Source organism: Corvus brachyrhynchos, unplaced genomic scaffold, assembly GCF_000691975.1.
Source record: "Corvus brachyrhynchos isolate BGI_N302 unplaced genomic scaffold, ASM69197v1 scaffold302, whole genome shotgun sequence".
NCBI lineage: Eukaryota > Metazoa > Chordata > Aves > Passeriformes > Corvidae > Corvus > Corvus brachyrhynchos.
In genome coordinates this window covers 5005643-5025811 of record NW_008237244.1, presented here as the reverse complement: position 1 = coordinate 5025811, position 20169 = coordinate 5005643, and the positions used below count along the sequence as shown (strand labels likewise).

At 41.9% G+C, this 20169-nt stretch overlaps 1 protein-coding gene across 1 annotated transcript; it reads right to left on the bottom strand.

The window, feature by feature from the left end:
* Positions 1–10838: 10838 nt before the first annotated feature.
* Positions 10839–18975, bottom strand: GEM (GTP binding protein overexpressed in skeletal muscle). Its single transcript, XM_008630705.2, has 5 exons — positions 18845–18975; positions 16779–17121; positions 13656–13732; positions 12983–13187; positions 10839–11339 (listed from the first exon to the last, which is right to left on the bottom strand). Exons 2-5 carry the CDS (start codon positions 17110–17112, stop codon positions 11062–11064), a joined length of 894 nt encoding a protein of 297 aa, XP_008628927.1. The 5' UTR covers positions 17113–17121; positions 18845–18975; the 3' UTR covers positions 10839–11061.
* Positions 18976–20169: the final 1194 nt, after the last annotated feature.

The following is a 20169-nucleotide window of genomic DNA, read 5'->3' as shown; positions in this document are numbered from 1 at the left end:
TGGGATTTTAAGAGTTAATTCCTACAAAGTACCAATTACTCTTAGAATTGGTAACTTCATGTCTCTGCAAGCTTTTACTGAATTCAGCTTGGCGAGAATGACAGAAACAAATTTATTTTCTTCATTTTGCTTTTGTTATTTATTTTTGGCTGTTTATGGAGTCCTGTTTTAAATATGCCACATTTGCAGACTTCTTGCTACTCTTTAAGAGCGAATGTCAGTTGTAATGGGCTTAGGTTTGTTTTCCTTTGCTTTTTGCTACTGTGGAAGATATGTGTCCATATTTTCATGTAGATATGTTCTAGGTTGTCTACAGAAAGAAAGTCAATTTGTTGAGTAAGCACAAGTATTTGACATAGTAGAAATGCTGCAAAGGACACATGTAAGGGAATGTTGTATAAATGTTAAATAAATCCTGTTTAAATAGCATATCTTTATTGTCTATTATAAATAATAAAGATTTTATTCATATAATATATATATTCATACGTTCTTAATTTATTTTTACGTTTGCTCTTTATCTCATATGTGTAATACAAACACTTCATATCTTTAGCACAATTCCATGTGCCTGTAGCACTGTTCTAAGTTTTTCTTACTAATTTTTACCCAGTCTGAAAGAAAATTGAACATTTTATCAGAGGTCTTCCAGAAACACATTTTTGTGCCATTGGGGATCTCTGTAGGTGACTTTTGCTTGAGGGGTAGCTTCCAGCTGAGTCTATTGAGGAACACATTCAATGCAGGCAGTTAGGGCAGGGGACCTGTGGTCAGCCAGGTGACCAGACACTCAGAGAGACTCAGAGACAGTAGGAGTCAAGGGGTCAGCAAGGAGGAACCCAGAGTAGCGCCCACATAGACTGACAAGGTATAAAAGCCATGGGTTTTCTTTGTTCAGGGTCCCTCTGACCCTGAACAGCTCTGTTACTCTGTTGTACCACTATTAAATTACTGAAAAAAATCAGAGCTCTGAGACACTGCTATGGGAGATCCGGAATCAAGCTGCTAAGGAAATCTGGTCTGACTGCATGAGAGTGGGATGTGCAGGGAGTCAGAGGTGCACCCTTTGGGTCACTGGAGCCACCTGCTGCGAAGGGGCTTCGGTCCCAGCACTGAAAATCTCTGGTGGTGGGTGTGCAACTGCCAGAGTGGCATCTCAGTGGTCAGGCAGGAAAGTTTCCTTAACAAGCTCTTGGAGCCAGGGGGCTGTTATCAGACCAGCTGATGGCAGCTGGGCAGCTGGGCAGCACCACTGGCTTCATGGGTTTGCTGATAACTTTTGATACAAAGGCCTGTTGCAAAATAACAAAGATGGCAATGGAGAGAGCAGCATTAGAGCTACTGACACAGCCTGGGAGGGCAGGACCTCGGCAGGCAGAGCAGGGGCACAGTGCTGCATGGTCTTCCAGGGGATGTTCAGAGGTGCTGTGCTGGGGGGCTTCTGCTATGCCAAAATCCATGCACGTCTGGGGATCTACACAGTAGAAACACTGCAGTATTTTCTTATTTAAAAATATAATTTTTAAATTTAAAAAGTTTAATTTTCTTTAGCTAGACTGTTATTTACCATAGATTTTAGCATGCGTGTAAACATTTGACTATGGTATTTTATTTCTGTAAATGTGGTTAATATTTCTGAAACTGCTTTAAATACATATTGCATATGGTGTTTCATTTCTGTAAATGTGGTTAATATTTCTGAAACTGCTTTAAATACATATTGCATATGGTGTTTCATTTCTGTAAATGTGGTTAATATTTCTGAAACTGCTTTAAATACATATTGCATATGGTGTTTCATTTCTGTAAATGTGGTTAATATTTCTGAAACTGCTTTAAATACATATTGCATATGGTGTTTCATTTCTGTAAATGTGGTTAATATTTCTGAAACTGCTTTAAATACATATTGCATATGGTGTTTCATTTCTGTAAATGTGGTTAATATTTCTGAAACTGCTTTAAATACATATTGCATATGGTGTTTCATTTCTGTAAATGTGGTTAATATTTCTGAAACTGCTTTAAATACATATTGCATATGGTGTTTCATTTCTGTAAATGTGGTTAATATTTCTGAAACTGCTTTAAATACATATTGCATATGGTGTTTCATTTCTGTAAATGTGGTTAATATTTCTGAAACTGCTTTAAATACATATTGCATATGGTGTTTCATTTCTGTAAATGTGGTTAATATTTCTGAAACTGCTTCAAATACATATTGCATGCAGACAACAATGTGACTTTTGAAGACAAGTGCAATTTTTAATCTCATGTTTCAAGGTCAAAATCTCAACACTATATAACTCTATGTCTTATGTGCATTCACTTGCCATCATGCTAAATTGGTTTTTTAATTAGAGAGGGAAGAGTTTTTTGATTTACTTGTATTGCAGTAAACACTGGCAAAGACTTTGCCAAGGATAGACAGAATCACTGCAGTAATTGCACAGTGGCAGAGCCTGCACATTGTCTGAGACTACAGTTCTGCAGAAGGGTTTCCTTCCTCTACCATGTAGCATACATCACTCTAAAGTGTTGTAACCAAGATCTGACTCCCACAGGTGGACTGGGAACAAGGATTTTCCCTCTGGAAACTGGAATTGTCACTAATAGCTTGTACTTCAGAAGCATTGCAGCAGGTGCCATCCTCCAGGGACACAGATGTTCTGCACAGAACCTGTGGCACTCAGAGAAAATCCTGCTTTCCAGGGCATAGTATTTAAATCTTTATGTGGATCTGAAGCACTCTGGTCATTTGTCTCTCCTGTTTAAATAGAAATTCTCAATCACTACACTGGTGAAATACTGCAGGTAGAAACTGTAAAAGTAGTGGCCTTCAGATGTGGAGCTGAACCATAAATAAGGTTTGTCTGGACCTCTGCCAGCAGCAGGTCTGTAAGTCTTCAGCCAGAGCCCATGTTTCTTACCATCCTCATGTCCCTGCAGAGCAAATGCACTGTGCTCCACATGTGGCTGGCAGGGCTGGAGGTCACCTACTTCTTCCTGAGGAACATGCTTCCCAAAACACAGCAGGCAGTGTTGAGTCCTTCACTGGCATTCAAAATGACATCTTTCCACCACATATGGTAGGAAGGCAGTACTGCTCTCAGCATGAAGAGAGCATGAAGAGATGCATGGTTGTTAAGCAGACTGTCTGTAATTGGATCTGAAGTTAAGGAAGGGACTACAACTAAAATTAAGACATCATCCCTAACACTGAAGTTGCCGTAAGCTCAGAGGGATCTCCTTCCAACCAAATTCTATTCATGAAATTACTTTTTCAGAGAAAATGTGAGTCAGCTAGTGGATCTACATGCTATTATATGGTTTGTAGCTCTTTTTAATTGCTTTCGGTAATCTGGACCACAAATTATTGAAGAAGTTGCCTTCACAAACTAAATGGAAAATTACAGTTGCACAGAAAGTTTATTTTTCTTCATCCAACATACCTCCACTTCTGAGCAGTTTAGAGAAAAGTCTGTGCTTATTCTCAATAAGATATCTTGTTTCTATGTGTGCCAAAGTGCAGAGCATTTCCAGGCCCTCACCCATGGGAGATAAGAGCACACCTTAAAGGAAGTGGCAGATGGACCAAGTGAAACCATGATGTATTTCCTTCTCATGGGGGAGAATGACATAACTTCTTACTCACAAGCAAAACAACAAATCCTTTTTTGGCACCCAGTGCTTTCTTGATTCAATAAAAAGGATGCTATCTGGTCCTCAGAGCACCATTAGTGTGAGTAACATCAGCCAGACTACTTGCTTGAGCAAAAATCTGCAAGCATATTTGCTGCAGGCATCTGTCTTCCTCCTCTTTGTATGATGCAACCCCAAACACTGGCAGGGGTAACAGAGCTGCCCTTTCCCAACTTGTCACCTCTTTTCAGGTTTCCATATAAGATACTTATCTACAAGAAGGTCTTGATCTGATAATACTTATGAAGAAAAGTCTTGCTGCACTCAGCATATAGAAGCTGTATCCTGTAACCAAACATATGTATTTAAATCCCTACTTAGGACAAAAGCTGTGCATTATAAATTGGTAATTTTCAAAATATTGCATGAAAGAGATGCTCAATTCATTTAAATGGAGTGTAGTTAACATAAAAACTATTTATGATGATGAAGGATCTCATAAAACCGAGTGAGTAGAAAGATGGCAGGTGAGGAGTCACAGCTCACTGTGGTCTGAATATGGTGTGTAATGGCAGCCAAGCATGTCAACAAACATGGGACTTAGTCTAAAAGTGGACTGAAAGCAGGAAAGAAAATTATGTTTTTTCACTTTCTAACAGAGGAAAAAGAATTATGTTTTATCACTCTCTAAAACTTAGCATCTAGAGCAAAATGAACTGCAGCCTCTCTCTCTCTCTTGCAGAGCATTAAAGAAGGAACACTGAAAGGAAACAAACACAGTTAACTGGTTGGAGCAGCTGCCTTAAGGGAAATACTAACAGGTCTTGGACTTTTCAGTGTGAAGAGGAGAAGGCTGAGGAGGAAATGGCAGATAATTTCAGTTTCACAAAGCTAGTGGGGAAAGTGAGTGAAAAAACTGCTGCTCACAAGGTCCCGTAGGTGATACTCTAAACAGCATCTCCTGTTGCTGCTTTGCCCTCTTTTCTCAGAGACAGCACAGAGCTGGAAGAACCACAAGCCCAAAGCAGCAGGGCATTTCTTCTCTCTGGGTCTGTAGACTGTTTTTTGATAATTATCCACAGGCAGTCTGAAGTCCATAAACCAAAGAATATCAATTTGCTTTGCCAAGCTGCACTGGCAACCTCTGTTCCCAGGGCTTCATCAGCTGGGCACACCATCCGAGCCACAGCAGAGATGCCAGTGGAGATGCTTCTGTCAAAGTCTATATGCCACACATCCTGGTGGGGCTGGGCAACTTCCGAGTACTACTGCTGGCAAAAATCCTACCATGGGTGCAAAGGGAGCATCCCAGCTCCAGTGGCTTACTTCTGAATGGAGCAAGGCAAGGAGGAGCAAATGCAGCCATTTGTGACACAAGATTACATCAAGAGTAGGAGGAAAACCTTAAAGCACAGAAGTTTGAAAATAAAGTTAAAAAGCAAATAAACTGGCATTGTGGCAGCAAAGCTTGGGGGCATCCCACTGGGCACCACTCAGGGATTCAAGCTGTGTAGAGGGGAATACATCCTGAGCAAAGTGAGAGCAAAGCTGTGAATTGTAGAAGTACGCACGTTACTGAAAGCCACAGATGGACACACAAATAGTAGCCTGGCCATGCCAAAGTTATTGCAGTCCATTCTGAGCTCAGTGGAAGTTAGACCACTAAGCAATTCAGTGAAACACACACAGCATCAGAGCACGGGTGCAAAGCTCAGCGGAACTGGAGGTCCTTCCTCCAGAGGAGCAGCCACCAAGCTCCCCCTCACCCCTGCATGGGAGGGCTGCCTGTCCAGTGCCTTCCCATTGCTCCCCCTGCTCTCCCACTCTCACCACGCCTCAGGTGGGCAGTGCCAAGTCTGGTTCAGGACATGGCAAGCCTGGGACACCACACTAAGTGCAGAGGGGGAAGGAAGGCTAGTCCCTGCATGCAGTGACTGCAGATGCAGGAGATGAAGTCAGGCATCCTTCAGTGTAGCCATGTGACAGTCTGCATTTTCTCACTAAAAATTCCCACCTGCCTTTCTCCTGTTGGCCCAAAGAGCAGTCAAAGCTCTGCTCTGGGCAATCTGTGTCTAACAGGAGGCTTTTGAGTGCATACATGCAGAGTATCAGAAACAACTCCTATTTAGAAAGTAATTGCATTTTAAAATGAATCATGCATAAATTTCAATACTTGGAGGAAGTGTGTTACACTAATCATTTTGTTAGCAAATTATTAACCATGTTGCAGGTGGCACTGTAAAACAAGCCACACAGAACCTGTGTGCTCTCTTGTGGGTGTGTTGTCCCCACTGTCTGACAGCAGGGAACCTGTTGCAGCAAAATTGCTAAAATCACAAGTAATTTGCACACTGAATTTCAGTGGCTATAGGCAAAAAACCCCGTGACCTTGATGATCTCACATTTATGATTACGGAGGACAAATGCGGAAGTATTTGCAAACCCCTGTGTGACGTGATCACTGAGGGAGGAGTGGGGCTTGCTGCAACATCTATGGGAGACTTCTGGAGTGACAATACCAGGAGGGGTGGGTGGGGAGGTTGTCAGGTTGCACACTAGCAGCATGGGTTCTCTGGTTGTGACATATGGTGGGATTCACCCTTTTTCCTGCAGCCATCCCTACCCTGCATTGCATCCCTATATCTGGCCCGTGGTCCCTCCTGGAAGCGATGTCAGAAACAAGGCTTCTTCACACCTCTCTGGAGCATAATGAAGAGAATAACACAGTGTTCCCTTTTTTTTAACTGCAGGGGGTTACATTTAGAGACTTAGAAGTTACTCTATAAACTTCCCACAGAGCCTGCCACCTTTAAAAGTGCTGGTGGTGTATGACCAACAATGTGACATTTTAGCAAGATTTTAACACAAGATGCCATGTGTGTCTTGGGTACTACTGCAAACCTACTGTTGCATGGGTCCTACAAGTGAAAAAACACAAAAGAGTGTTTTGTCCGGCCCTCTCTGTCCTGTGCTACCACACTGAACCAGAACTGGTGGGGACTGCAGGCAAGACAGACAGGTCTCATTAAATATTATTTAACACACCTGGAAGACGTACCTGATAAAAGCTACACCTCAGCCCACAGCATTTGCCCTCCTAACTGAGCAATGAGATAGTCCAGGAAAGAGAGCCAGAGGAGGACCAGCCCCACATCTCGCACCGGCATTTATCTCCTGTGCTTGTGAGGCAGACACAGGAATGATTTACATGTTGCATTCAGCTCTACAGTCTTCAGAGGTGTTGCAAGAAATGAATTGAAGGGTTCACTTTTTGAGATTCAATAGTTTATTAGTCCAGGGATTTCATCAGTACATAGTCTCTTCTCTGGGTCCCACAGTTTCTCTAAAAAGCCTTACCAGGGAGAAAGAAGAGCTGTAGCAGATTGTAGACACAGAGCTCACCTGCTTCCTTCCTCTGCAGCAGCCTTCTGTAGATCCCGTTATCATCACCAGCACTGCTGCTGTCAGGAGCCCTTTCTCCCATTTGTATCTGAACCCCAAACAGCCCAAGACAGAGAACTCAGGTCTTTAAAGCTTTCCAAGGGGTTGATATTGAAAGGCTTGAAAGGATGTGAGGGTCAAATCCACAGTACATCCATTGATTTTATTGAAAATATCTTTGTTTTACTTGACTAAATTTTATCAATAATTCTCCCAAATCCAAAATCCTGTAGCACCATGCAAATCCACATAGTGCCATAATAACCAATGAGTGTGTTTTCTTCCAAAGCATAAGCAAACTTTTCTTCATGCAGTTCATCTGTCACTGTTAAAGATTACAGAGCTGGACATGCTCTGTAATTCCTCTTACAAATCTGATCTATCGTCTTGAAGAGAGCTTTTTATAACAGCTATTACACTATAACTGGCATTTTGTGTGTTCTTAGACTTCTTTTTTCTGTATTTATTTTATTTTATTTGGACACTGTGAGTTTTGCTCTTTTGGCCTTGGTGCACTCAGTGCTGTGACTCACGTATTCCACAGCCACTGCCAGATCTCCGGGTCCAGCATTATAATTATCACATTAGGATCTGTCATTGTAGCCCTAGCTTAATAAATAGCAGAACAGTGATTAGAATCGCTGATTGATCCATTCCACAGTTTTGGACACTCACATCTGAGATGAACAGAGGGAGTGTTAAAGATATTAAAGACTTGAAATGTCAGTATTCCAGATTAAATTAGTATTAATCAGTCATTCCAGGTACAGTAGCTTCTATATATAGTAAGAATTGCTGTATTTGGTAATCTGGTGATGATCAACTAAAACCATGACTCAAATTAATCTCATGTGCTGCAAGGGAAAGCCCCAGCCTTTCCTCCATGCCCAGCTTGCTGGAGCCATTAAAATCAGAGCAGATTATTTGGGTTCCTTCAGGTGAAATTCACAGTGCTGTTCAGGAGAGCATGTCAGGCACTGCAGTCCCAGGTGGACATTCAATCCACAGGACCAGACTAGACCAGGTTCAACACAAGAAAAGCCCTGAAACGTGCAAAGTATAAATGCTCAGCACCAGCTCTCTCACTCCACATCCACAGGTCAGAAGTAACACACCCTGATGGTGTCTGAGCTACAGCTCCATGGAGGGGATGCTGCTGTTTGTGGATTTTCACCCTCCAGCTTCCCCATGCTCTGCCTGAAAACTTAGGGCAAGCATGGAGCCTGCAGGTGAACCAAAAGGGCCAGTGAGAGATTGACTGGGACTGTAAGGTGGAGGCATATATTTAAATTGGTTTTGTCCAAAGGCAGTACTATGCTGTTCAGAGACCAGCAGCAGCCCCAGAAGATAGAATTGCAGTGATGTCTGCTTGCTGTGAACAGGAAAAGTCAAGTGGCACGCCATGCCCACTGCACAGCTCCTTGTGGCAGCTTGTGACATCTCGGGGGAATGGGCCCACCTCATTGGTTTTTTTTCTTTGAAAAACCATAAGTTTTAGAAAGAAATTTTGTTATCCTGGAAGGAGTGGAAGGAGATAAGCAAGGATATGAAAATTTACTAGGAAAATCCAAATTTTTTATCATACGTTCTATGTATCCAGTGATGCTATGAACATGGATGGCTTTTATTCCTAAGGGCTGTATGATCAACATGGACATTTTATATTTCTTCAAAACCTGCTTGGTTGAGAGTTGTAGCTTGACAGATATAGAGTAGACTAAGGAAATGTGCTGGTTGCATAGAGCTATACTTTCAGTTCATAAATATAATCTTAAAAATTACTTTAATTTGTGCAATTTTGTTTTCATTTTTGAATGGGGCAAATGTTCCGACAGTTTAAAAGTTCTGAAAACTAAATTCTCTAGACTGCTCTGGGTTGACATTAGGTTGTGTGCTGATAGCTCAAAAGCATTCATCCAAAATCCAGCAACATCGATCTTGTCTGTGCTTGTCTTTTTTCTGTTCTCGTCAATACTTTATTCTAGATAAATACTTTATTCTAGATCATTAAGATCTCCTTCCAGGGAGATCTTAATGCCAAACAAGCATTGAGTCATTCTGCAATGTGATGCTTTACCCCTAGAGAACTGCTAGAAGTCAGCCCCTCAGCAGAGGAGATTGTGGGCAGACACTGACCCTGTTCCCTCCTTTCCAGTGCATGGAAACTGTGGTGCATGAAAACTGTGCAGCCCAAAATGGGGACTCCAACTTTCACCTTATTAGTGTTGCATCTTTTTGCCTTCATCATCTGGGAAGACGAGCTGCCAGGCTGGAGATTTGGCTTTTCTGAGTCATATGTGGGCAAAAATGTAATGACTGTACCTCTGACCAGCACAGTCAAGAGGAAAATAGTACAATTATGCCCAACAGTAAGTGTGGATTAGGGCACACCATGTCAGCTACCTGCTTTCTGTCCCTGAATGTATGATTTCACTTCTCTTCATCTCCAAAATTGGGGTAACAGTGCTCATCTACATTTCTAAAGTGTTTCCAGGCTAAAGGCCAAACACCTTTACTAGGAGTGATTTATTTTTAACTCTCTCACCACCCCGTTTGTATATGTGAAGGATGCTGTGCTCTCATATCTTTGAGGCTCCTGGTGCTTCCTGCCTTGAGATCCTAGGTTTCTATGCGGCCTGTGTTCAGAGATGTAAGGAATCCTCACTGTACTTGCCAAGCAGCAAACTTGCCCAGCATGCACAATCTTTTCTCTCCTTGAAAACATTCTTAGGAATTTCCTACTGAGACTCAAAGGCAGTCATATATTTTATTTATTTTATTACAAGGCATGTAAGTAAAAACTTGCATATCTGAAAAAAAGATATTAGATAGAAAATAGTAATAAAATTAACATTATTATCTTAAGAAAATTGGTAATAAATACATTTCCCCTCGACATTAAAATGCTTGTTATTTTGCACAAAAATAAATACAGCATAGCTCTGGCATAGAGAAAGGCCAAGGATGGATACAAGAAGTCCATGTGGTGTCATAAAAAAGCTCAGGTGATTTTTAAAGGTTTGGCAGCCTGCACTTGATGCACTTTGATACAACTTGCACTTTAATTTTAATTTCACTATGATTTTTAAACAGTCCCATAATATGAAAAGATGAGAGGAAAATTTGTTTGACTATAAGATTTTTCCTTTAAATATTTTCAAAGTAAGAGATGTGTAAACTCACTGAAACTAATCCGCAAAATAAAGAAAAAAATACCAAACAGGTGTCTTTGTGGTTATTTTACAAAAATGCATTTTTTTTCAGCTGTGGGTGCTCAAGCCTGACCAGCCAACTGACACAGGACCAATCTCCAGTCATTTCCTCAATTCTTTACAGTTTTACAAAAGAAATATTAATAACAAGGAGAAATGCGGAGACAGTAGTATTCACTTCCCAAGTCACGGCATTTGAGGTTCTTACACTATTATCCAAAGGTGAGAAGAGAAAGAACAGGTGTATTCCAGAACAGTTCCCAGCATAATTTTGGGTCATTCTGGTCTATACTATTTTTTTTCAGCTGTGGGTGCTCAAGCCTGACCAGCCAACTGACACAGGACCAATCTCCAGTCATTTCCTCAATTCTTTACAGTTTTACAAAAGAAATATTAATAACAAGGAGAAATGCGGAGACAGTAGTATTCACTTCCCAAGTCACGGCATTTGAGGTTCTTACACTATTATCCAAAGGTGAGAAGAGAAAGAACAGGTGTATTCCAGAACAGTTCCCAGCATAATTTTGGGTCATTCTGGTCTATACTTTTCTTTTAAAACTACTGACAAAAAAAAAAAAAAAAAGAAAAAGAGGAAGAGAGACATTTCCATGCACTGTGCTGTTCTTATGCCAGCACATATCACAAGCACAACTGTGAACCTAAGTCACTGATAGCCCAATCTAATATAGATTGATTGATTGTCCCATGACAAAGTTAGATAATGTCCACAAAATGCCACAAGCTCTGGCAGAGTCCAGTGTTCCTAAAGTACTGATAGGTCATGGCAAGACTTGGACTTGAGTTTGAAGGCCATGTTCTTGTTGTTCTTGGCAACTATTTTGCCCCAGAACCGCCTGGCTTTCTTGGGGATGCTCTCTCTCCGTTTCTGTAGTGCCAGTCGCTTCTCGTTCTTTTCCTTGCTGTCCCTCCGGAGCCGGACTTGCCGCACAATGCCTTCGAACAACTCTTTCACGTTGTGCTGCACAGCTGCTGAGGTCTCAATGAACTTGCAGTCAAACACGACGGCACAGGCTCGCCCCTCTGCAAAATTGCAAGGTGGACACGTTACATGGGGTCACAAGCCCCAGGGAGGAGGGAAGAAGAGACAAGCTGCCATGTGCAGGGGAGTCAGAGCCACCAGGGAATTCCTCAAGCCTAATGTAGGCACAGATAAGTCTTTAATTACCTGATGCTGCCTGCTAGCCCATGATCCATCTGCTCTGTGTCACAGCCCCTTTCCAGAGGAGGAGGGGGAGGGGGGGGGGCGTTAATTCTCTCCCAGTAAAGCCCAGCCCATGCTGCTGGCTGCAAAGGTAGCATGGAATGACAGACTTGAGCTGAGACACTGAAGGCTGGGAGGCCAGCAATGCCTCAGTACCACCTGGCCATCTTCGATGCAGACTCCCTCAAGGTGCACTGAAAGGTGATAATGGCCCTCTCCAGGCATACAGCACAGCACTGGAAGCAGGGCACATTCCTCCTTCATGGGCCATGGGTGTAAACCAGAGCCTTGGAACGGTAGTAATTTCAGTGAGAACAGACACATGTACAAAACCCTTAATAAAGGCAGAACTGTGTCTATGGCTTTAGGGGTACATCTGAAAACAGTTCTTACCCCAAATTACATGAGCCTAAGCTAAACCTGACAGGTGTCTTTCGCACACAAGCCAATTTATTGTCTTCTGGCTTGCTGTGAATTCATTGCCAGGGCCACTACAGTGACATGAATTCACCTGCCATCTTCCTAAAGAACTTTCAAGCTGGGCAAAGAGGAATGAGAAGGCAACCCTGGGCTCCCTGTGAGCACCTCAGTTCAAGCCCTTCACTTGGGGCAACTGCAACAGGAGCCAGAGGAACTGTGCACATCCACAGAGAAAGGAAGAAAAAGTCTAGCTCAGCTGGGGAACAGAAGAGCAGAACAGCTGCAGAGAGAAGGAAATGCTGAGCAGAAGAACCCATGTTTCTAATGGGCCAAGATAAGAACATCAAATGCACTGCTATGTGTTATGGTGTGTCACCTCAGCCTTAGGGAAGGCTCTCCAAGAAGAGATTTTACTGATTGAGGATGTTGAGAGCCAGCAACAATGTTCCCAACAGTCTTCCCATTCCTATTTACGGGCTTAGTGGTTATTGATTTGTGTGTAGCCAAGGGAAGGCTGATTTAGCATCCCAAAGGCAGTAAGGAGACTGACCTCTTCTGAAAGGCTGCACAGTTCCTGCCCAGACTAGCAAAATAAAGACTGAGAGGGAATTTTAATTCATCAGGGAGGACAGAAAACTGGTTATAAAGAAGAGAATTTTTGGCAGCAGAATAAAGGGGGATAAACTCATTATGTGTAAATATGCATTGGGAATCCAAAGTGTTTTCAGCTACCAGAGAAATAACATCTTGCAGTGGTCTTACACTAGGAGCTAGAAGGGAAGAAATCCCATTTATGATGGTACTTAATAAATACAGAAATGGGATTATCTGACATATAACAGTATTACCAAGGAAGGCTTAAGGACCTGGCAGACCCTTCCCAGTACTCTGCCCTCTCTTCCAGTCCTCTGTTGTTTTATTGCTCTTTTATTGCCCAGTCCTAATCACAACGTACTCCCTCAGCCAGAGCACTGCAGTTTGTCCAAAAGCTACTAGATGACTTTTAATGCTTATGTTGGGTTTATGCTCATCATTTCCTTACCTGCCACTGACACTTCACGGCACCTGACAAGGTCACTTTTGTTGCCAACCAAAATAATGGGGATATCTTCTTTCTGGCGTGCCCTGCGGAGCTGTATTCTGAGTTCAGAGGCCTTCTCAAAGCTTGCTCGGTCTGTGATGGAGTAGACAATCAAGTAGGCGTCTCCCACTTGCATGCAGTGGTCTCGAATCCATTCTCCCTCACGCTGTTCAAATTAAATGGTCAGACATCATTATGCCCGGAGCAGGTTTTACTTAGAAAGTAAAACATTAGAGAATCCAAATGCATTTTTTAATGGGTATGGTTTGAATCACAGTTATACTACAAGTAATTCCAATGTGGTGATGGTATGAATACTTCACCACAAAGGAGGGCAAAAACTCACCCAGATAATTTATTGTGCTGGCTTTAGGCTGGAATGAACATGGTCTGGGGAGAAAGCTTGAATGTTTTGTTTTATCATTAAAAAATGAGGACTTGCACTTCTCAGGCTCACAGTGCAGAGCCATTAGGCATGCTTGCCTTGATGTGGGGTAGGGTTAATTCTATATCTTCCCTGATTCTGCTGTACGGAAAACATCTATTTTCTTTCCTAAAGGAAACTTACTTTTTATATTAGCAGTTATTCATATACACTTTCCTGTCAGCATTTGATGAAAACAAATTTAAGTACCTTATTATCCCACATGTCGAGCAGTATAACAGTTGCACTTTCCCCATCCACCATCAGGGTTCTTTCATACGTGTCTTCTGGAAAGAAAAGCAGAAATGTTGGTAATATATTATTTTGTGTCATCATGTACGCTACAAAAATCCAAGTTGTTGAATGTGGGTGATTTGTTCACGGAGTTATTGAGTCAAATTTTAGGGCAGCTCACATCTAGCTCTTTCCTCATTTCCATCAGCACTGAACCTGCACTCTGTTCGTTATTGGTTGCCTTACTTTCCATGATAGATGAAGGATGCTGAAAGATCAGGAAACAAAGTGTTCATTATTTTGGCCGACACTCTCTTTATCTTATGTGGGAGAGAGAAAATAGAACCAGTGGAAGAAATAACCAAAGGCTGAACATTTGCCCCATGGGAGCAGCAGAATCCAGCAAGGCTGAGTAATGGAAAATATTTGCTTTCACTTTAGGATGGACAATTTACGGGTGAACAGTCACTGCTGCTGAGAGCAATACAGAGAACAGCCTACCAAGTGAGGAAGACAGGGTGTTGTGGGACAACAGCTGTTGAGTTTGAAAGAGACCGAAACTTCTGTTGCACACTAGTTTCTCTCCCATTACACAGTTTCCCACATCACTTTTGATGTTAAATAGCAGAAAAATGAAAAAAAACACAGAAGGTCTGTTATGTTGTACTGCAGCCATAAAAATTCATACCTAGATTATAAATGCCATGCAGCAAAATTCTGCCTAGATCTAAGGGGGCTGTTGCCACTCTGAATTTTGATCAACCCTTGCTGTGAAATCTCAGTCTAGCTTCTGCTTCAAATACCAATCTTTCTTCTTTTCCCCAAAGCTGGGGACATTTGGATGAGCAATAAGGGGTTTGGACCCATTTCTAATCTTGCACTAGTGGTCAGTGAAAAAAAAGCTGTTCTTTGGATAGTGCAGCATTTAAAGGATCTGTCCCAACCATGCTTGAAGATAGGGCTGTGTCTAACCTGTGCCTCATAAGACTTCTGCTCAGCACTGATGAAGTGAACTTTCCCCTAAATAGTAATCAGAGCCTTTCCTCAAAGCTAGGAGTCTACATCCCAGCAAAAATATGAGCCAAAAATATTACACATGTAAAATAAAGTCAAATGGAGCCCATGCTTAAAATGTCAAGACTAAAAAGACAGAGCTAACTCTAGGAGTAGTTTCCCTTGAGGTCCCAAGAGTATGAGACTTGTGTTCATAAGTTAGCTTCAACTTACAGTCAGTAGCAAAGCTTCTCCATAAAAGCAGCTGTACTCCTCTGCAAGTTGGCTACCCTGAAACTATCCTCTCATGTAATAAAATTTCCAGTGTGTAGGATGAAGCTCCAGTTTGTAAAGCTAAAGAAAATAGTTTCTTCGAGTGACTGAGCATCTGTGTGAGAACAAGCTCCATGCACACCAGAGGACAACATCCAGAAGACTCCTTCTGCACTGCACTACATATAGAGAAGCTACAAATGCATAATCACACTCCTTGAAAATACTATGCCTAAATAGTCATATTCAGCACTGATTTGCACCTTGGTCAGTCCTAAGGAACTTCTGTAGAATATAAAACACAAGCGCTTAGTTCATTTCATGCTTTTTTCAAAGCTGACACTAAAAAAGGAGAAAAATAACAACAGCAAGACTTCCAATTACCTCTGCAGAGCTGGCCTTGAAAATCTGTCACTGCTATACTCCAAGCAATGCTGCTGGAAGTGTGATGGAAAGAGGAAACCACATGGCTTCACATGAAGGAAAAGAAAACTGCCTGACAGAGATGTGCAAAGCAAATCAGCTGCACTTTCTGATGGCTTGTCCAAGGATCCTACTCTACTTCACTCGTTTAGCACTAGGAAAACTTTTATCAGAGATACTCCAGGCTGAGGAGCTGTTAGAACTATGGAAAAAGTTGATGACAGAAGCTGAAGGCAGAGCACATCTAAATCAGTGAAATCCCCTAAAGGCACAAATCTCTGTGTCCCCCTGAGACAGCAAGCAAGGAAAATGTGGGTCCAACCTTCCTGGTACTGGGCTTTTTAAAATCCTTGGCAAAACTTCCCCTAACTGCAGAGTTAGAGGCCTATGCCGCAGAGAAGGTTGGAAGAGAAGCCCAGAAATTCTCTGTTGTAGCACTGCCACCATCACACCAAGGAAATACAGGCAGGAGACAGAAGGGATATGGGAGAGACAAAGAAAGTCCTGCATACTGACAAATGCAGGCAGCAAACTGCATGTCCCCTGAAAGCAACAGCATCCTTAGAGACACAGCAGATTTCCGTGGCAGCACAACCCTTCCACATCAACATCTTGCACACAACATAGCTCAGGAATTGGTGCCACACCTTCTGCGTGATCTGATCTTTGGGATTAAAGAACACTTTGCAATCCTAGACAAAGCAGGGGAGGATATCAAGGGGGAAGCTACAGCTTGTGCCTTTCCCCCCGATGGGCAACAGGAATTTTCCTACTCTGTTGAAGGACCTTTATCTTTTTTCCTCCTGAAGGAGCCCATACTGTGCAAGTAACATGAAACAAGGTTTTTACTCAAAATTATATATGTTTCACTCAAACTCCATCCAGCCTGCACTAAGGCAGTGTGTTCATACAGAAAGGCTGAGATGACTTCTAATGGCAAATATTTTGGAGGCGACTTTTTCCTTACATATCATTTTAAAGTATTTAATTCTTGTAAATCATGAGGACCTTCAGTTGTTTTCTCTCCCACAAGTAAAGCTGGAGTCAGCCCTGTGGTGCCAGTGGTGACACAAATGTTGGACCAGCATGAAAGCTGAAGCAGACTCTTGTATTGCATCATCACAGGCAGGAATGAGGCAGTTTCCAACAGGTATTTTGGAATGAAATAGCATGGGAATCTGAATTGCTCTCTTTCAGTGGCTTTCAATCATTGTTGGAGAGTATCTTACTCATCTTATTTTGCTTTTGTGCTCTCTTAAAAGCAGTGCTTGAGTTCAATCAATCAGTTTTGATGACCAGACCCAAACGCTTGCTACTCTGGTTTACATTAAATGGTCTCTTTCTGTGGCAATTACTACAGGCAGAGCTGACTGCAAGTGAACACCAACACCCCAGGACATAATTACCTACCTCCCAGCACCTCACAGTCACTGTCAATGCTGTCGTGCACCCCTGCAAAGATGTTGGCTAGCGAGGACTTCCCTACTCCTTGCTCCCCGATCAGCACCACCCGGTAGCAGCTGCTGCCAGACTCAGAGGAGATGACAGAGTCGGATGACTCTGAGGACCAGCTCCTTCTGTAATATTCATCAGGACTGATGGTGTATCGTTTCTGTGGGTTGTACTCATTGGAGTCTTTCTGGACCAGCAGATTCTTTCCATCAGCAGGGATGCTCCATCGCTGCTGCTGCTGGTGCAGACTGCTGTTGTGGGTGCGACGCATGGTAACGTTGTTGAGAGTCATTTTTAACCCCTAGTGAGAAATAGGGAAATCACAAATGTTATCCACAAAATATTTAGAAATGCTTTCTTACTAGCTGCAAGGCAGCACATCATGCTCCTCTGTAGGGACCTAATATGTGAGAAAAAAAAAAATTAACGTTTCTGCACTCTTTTGTACTTGGTGGTACACAAAGAAATATTTCTCATTAGTAAGACTTATCCCATTTCCTAGGGATAATACCGCCCTCACATGCTAAATCCTATCTTGTTTAGCCTTTACAAGCTCAGGGCTGTGCTAGGTGCAGCCCAGTCCTGGAAAGAGGGAGACATTGCTGTGTCCCAGGAAAAGGAAGCGACAGTACTCACCACGCCTGTCTCGTCCTGCACAGCAGCCTCAGCCCTGCCGAGAGACTGCCTGTGCTACAGGCAATGTTCACCATCTTTTGGCTTGACTGGGGACAAGCAGAGGCACTGTTCTCAGTTGCCTCCAACTGCCAGTGCAGCTGGATGTGCAGCATCTTTCTCATTGTCTCAGTTAAGAGTTGAAACTCTTGGGAAAGCAATAAGGCATCACTCACTGCAGTCTTAGACAACCCTGGTACAAAATGTTATGCAAGAAAGTCTTGCTGTGATGGGGTGGATTTGGGTCTGGTCTTGTCTGTGGTCAGGTAAACAAAGAATGGTTCTGCCTCAGACAGCGACTTTTTGGCTGGAAAGAGGGAGGACATTGTGAAGTCCAACAGCTTTCCTAAGGAGGTACAGGTTATAGCTTCTACAGGAGATATCACTGGGAGAAAAGGCTCATTAATTTATAGATATTAAATCAATAACTTCATTACTGCACAATTAATTAGATAGATTCACTCTTCTTACATAAGCATGGCTCTTAATTACATTTTACTCAGCAAACTCTATTTTGCCTTGCTTGGAGGCAGAGAACAGTGATGTCATTCTCACAGGCCAACAGCTACCATTTTTAGGAAAGTTACTTTGATGCATTCCAGCTCCTAAAGTGACCGTTATTTAGACATTTTTCTTTTTTGCCCTATATCTGATGTTTCTTGGCTCTTGCCTCCGTATCAGTAAATAGGGTATTTGCCCATAAAATTCAGCCAACCACTTTCAAAGCTCAGTAATAGGTGGTGAACAATAAAGAGTACAGTAGAAAAACACATATGAATTGTTATTCTTCCTTATAAAAAACTATCTGAAAACCTCTGTGAGTAAATGCCCAGCAGGACATTGGACAAATATATAGAAAAAGCACTGTGTGAACTTACTGCAGCATACATAATATTTTCTCTGTGATGTGCAGTACTTTGGGGCAAAATGAGATCATTTGCATGGTCCTAGTCACAGTAACTTTGTCATCTACAAATACATCTAAAGAAGAAATCATGCACTAAGCAAAGGCTGCTTCACAAGCAAAATTAAATATTTACTGTGGTTGAATTTTAAAATGCACTTTTTCCTTGCAGTACCCATTGAAAAGACCAGATGAAAAAAGCCAGCTCTGATTCAGTCAGAGAGTAACTCACAACCTGCAACAAGCAGTCACTCACAAAGCCATAATAAACACAAACATTTTACAATTTAGCCTCTAACAAATTGTCATCCTTCATTAAACAAAGCCAAACAAGTCCCTGTCACACACGGCACTCCAGGTTCAAGCTGCTTTTGATACCCCATACTGCATTTAGCTACCCAGTTCTCTAGCACCTCCAGTAAAAGACTGGGTCCAAATCCATTCTTACTTGTGCCAGGCTCCTGCAGCCAGTCCAGTCCTTTGCTCCCACTGCCCTTCTCTCTTGGTGGGCTGTGACACACTGAGAAGCTCTGCTGAAGTAAATCCTCTCCTGCTTTGGGGCTGCCTCTTTAATTCTTTCTCAGCAAACCTGGTTTATATTAAGCCCATCTGATCAGAGACAGGGCTTTTCCGTGACGTGGCTGGCCTTTCCATGTAACAGCCAGCCCCCAGCTGGGAGGAAGCAGACATGCAGAAGAGAAAAAACTTGCAAACAATCTCAAAAGACTTACTCAAAATCATATGATTGTTTTAATGTTTTCCCTGTGCCAGCCAGCCCCCAGCTGGGAGGAAGCAGACATGCAGAAGAGAAAAAACTTGCAAACAATCTCAAAAGACTTACTCAAAATCATATGATTGTTTTAATGTTGCCAGTAAAATAAACACTTTTGGTTCTTGCGTGATGAAAACAGGAAAGTGGAACAAAAATAAATAATACATGACATTTAGCCTCAGACAGCTTTTAATTCAAATGTTATCAAAATTAATGATGATTTTAAAATTACTTAAGTTTATTTAATGCATGAAATTCTGTAAGTGTATTATGTATCTGTTCTCTGTCTGCAAAACACACTTAACCCCCTGCTGGACAAAACATTTCTCCGGAATAAAATATGTGGATGTTATTTTGAAATTTTCTTAGAAGTAGGAATATTATTCTAGGGGCTTTTTTGGGGTTTTGTTTGTTTCTTTGTTTCTAAAGCTCTAATATTTACAAACCTGTTATTTTCTGTCAGCCTCCAAGTGACTCTACCCAGTCTCCTGAACTGCATAACCAGATCTCCCTCACTTCTGATTCAATATTTTGCTACCAAGGGCTTGAAAAGACATCCAACTATGAATTCAGCGTTACTACAGCTGGATGTTGGCAAAGATGCATCAGAACATACAAAGTCTGCACGAAGTCACCCAGTGTTAATGCTGTGCACGGGAGCAATCGCTATATAGTGTACATGCCACACACCCAGGGTCTGGTCCTTAAATTTTTATAGCCTCATAGCTGATTGGCAGAAGAAATTTTGCCAGAAAGAAAAAAAATACAAACCTGTGGAAATTGTAACAACATATTTCTTCATTTAAAAAGGAAGAATAAGAAACTATGACAGAACTACCTGCCAGGGATACCACAACTTTTATGTAAGCATACATAAACTCTGTACAGTCAGCTCCCAATTATCCAGACTCTGGATTAAATATAATGAGGTCCTACATCTTTCTTTTATATTTACATATTTACATTTTATATTTACATTTATATTTACAACCTCCTAGTCT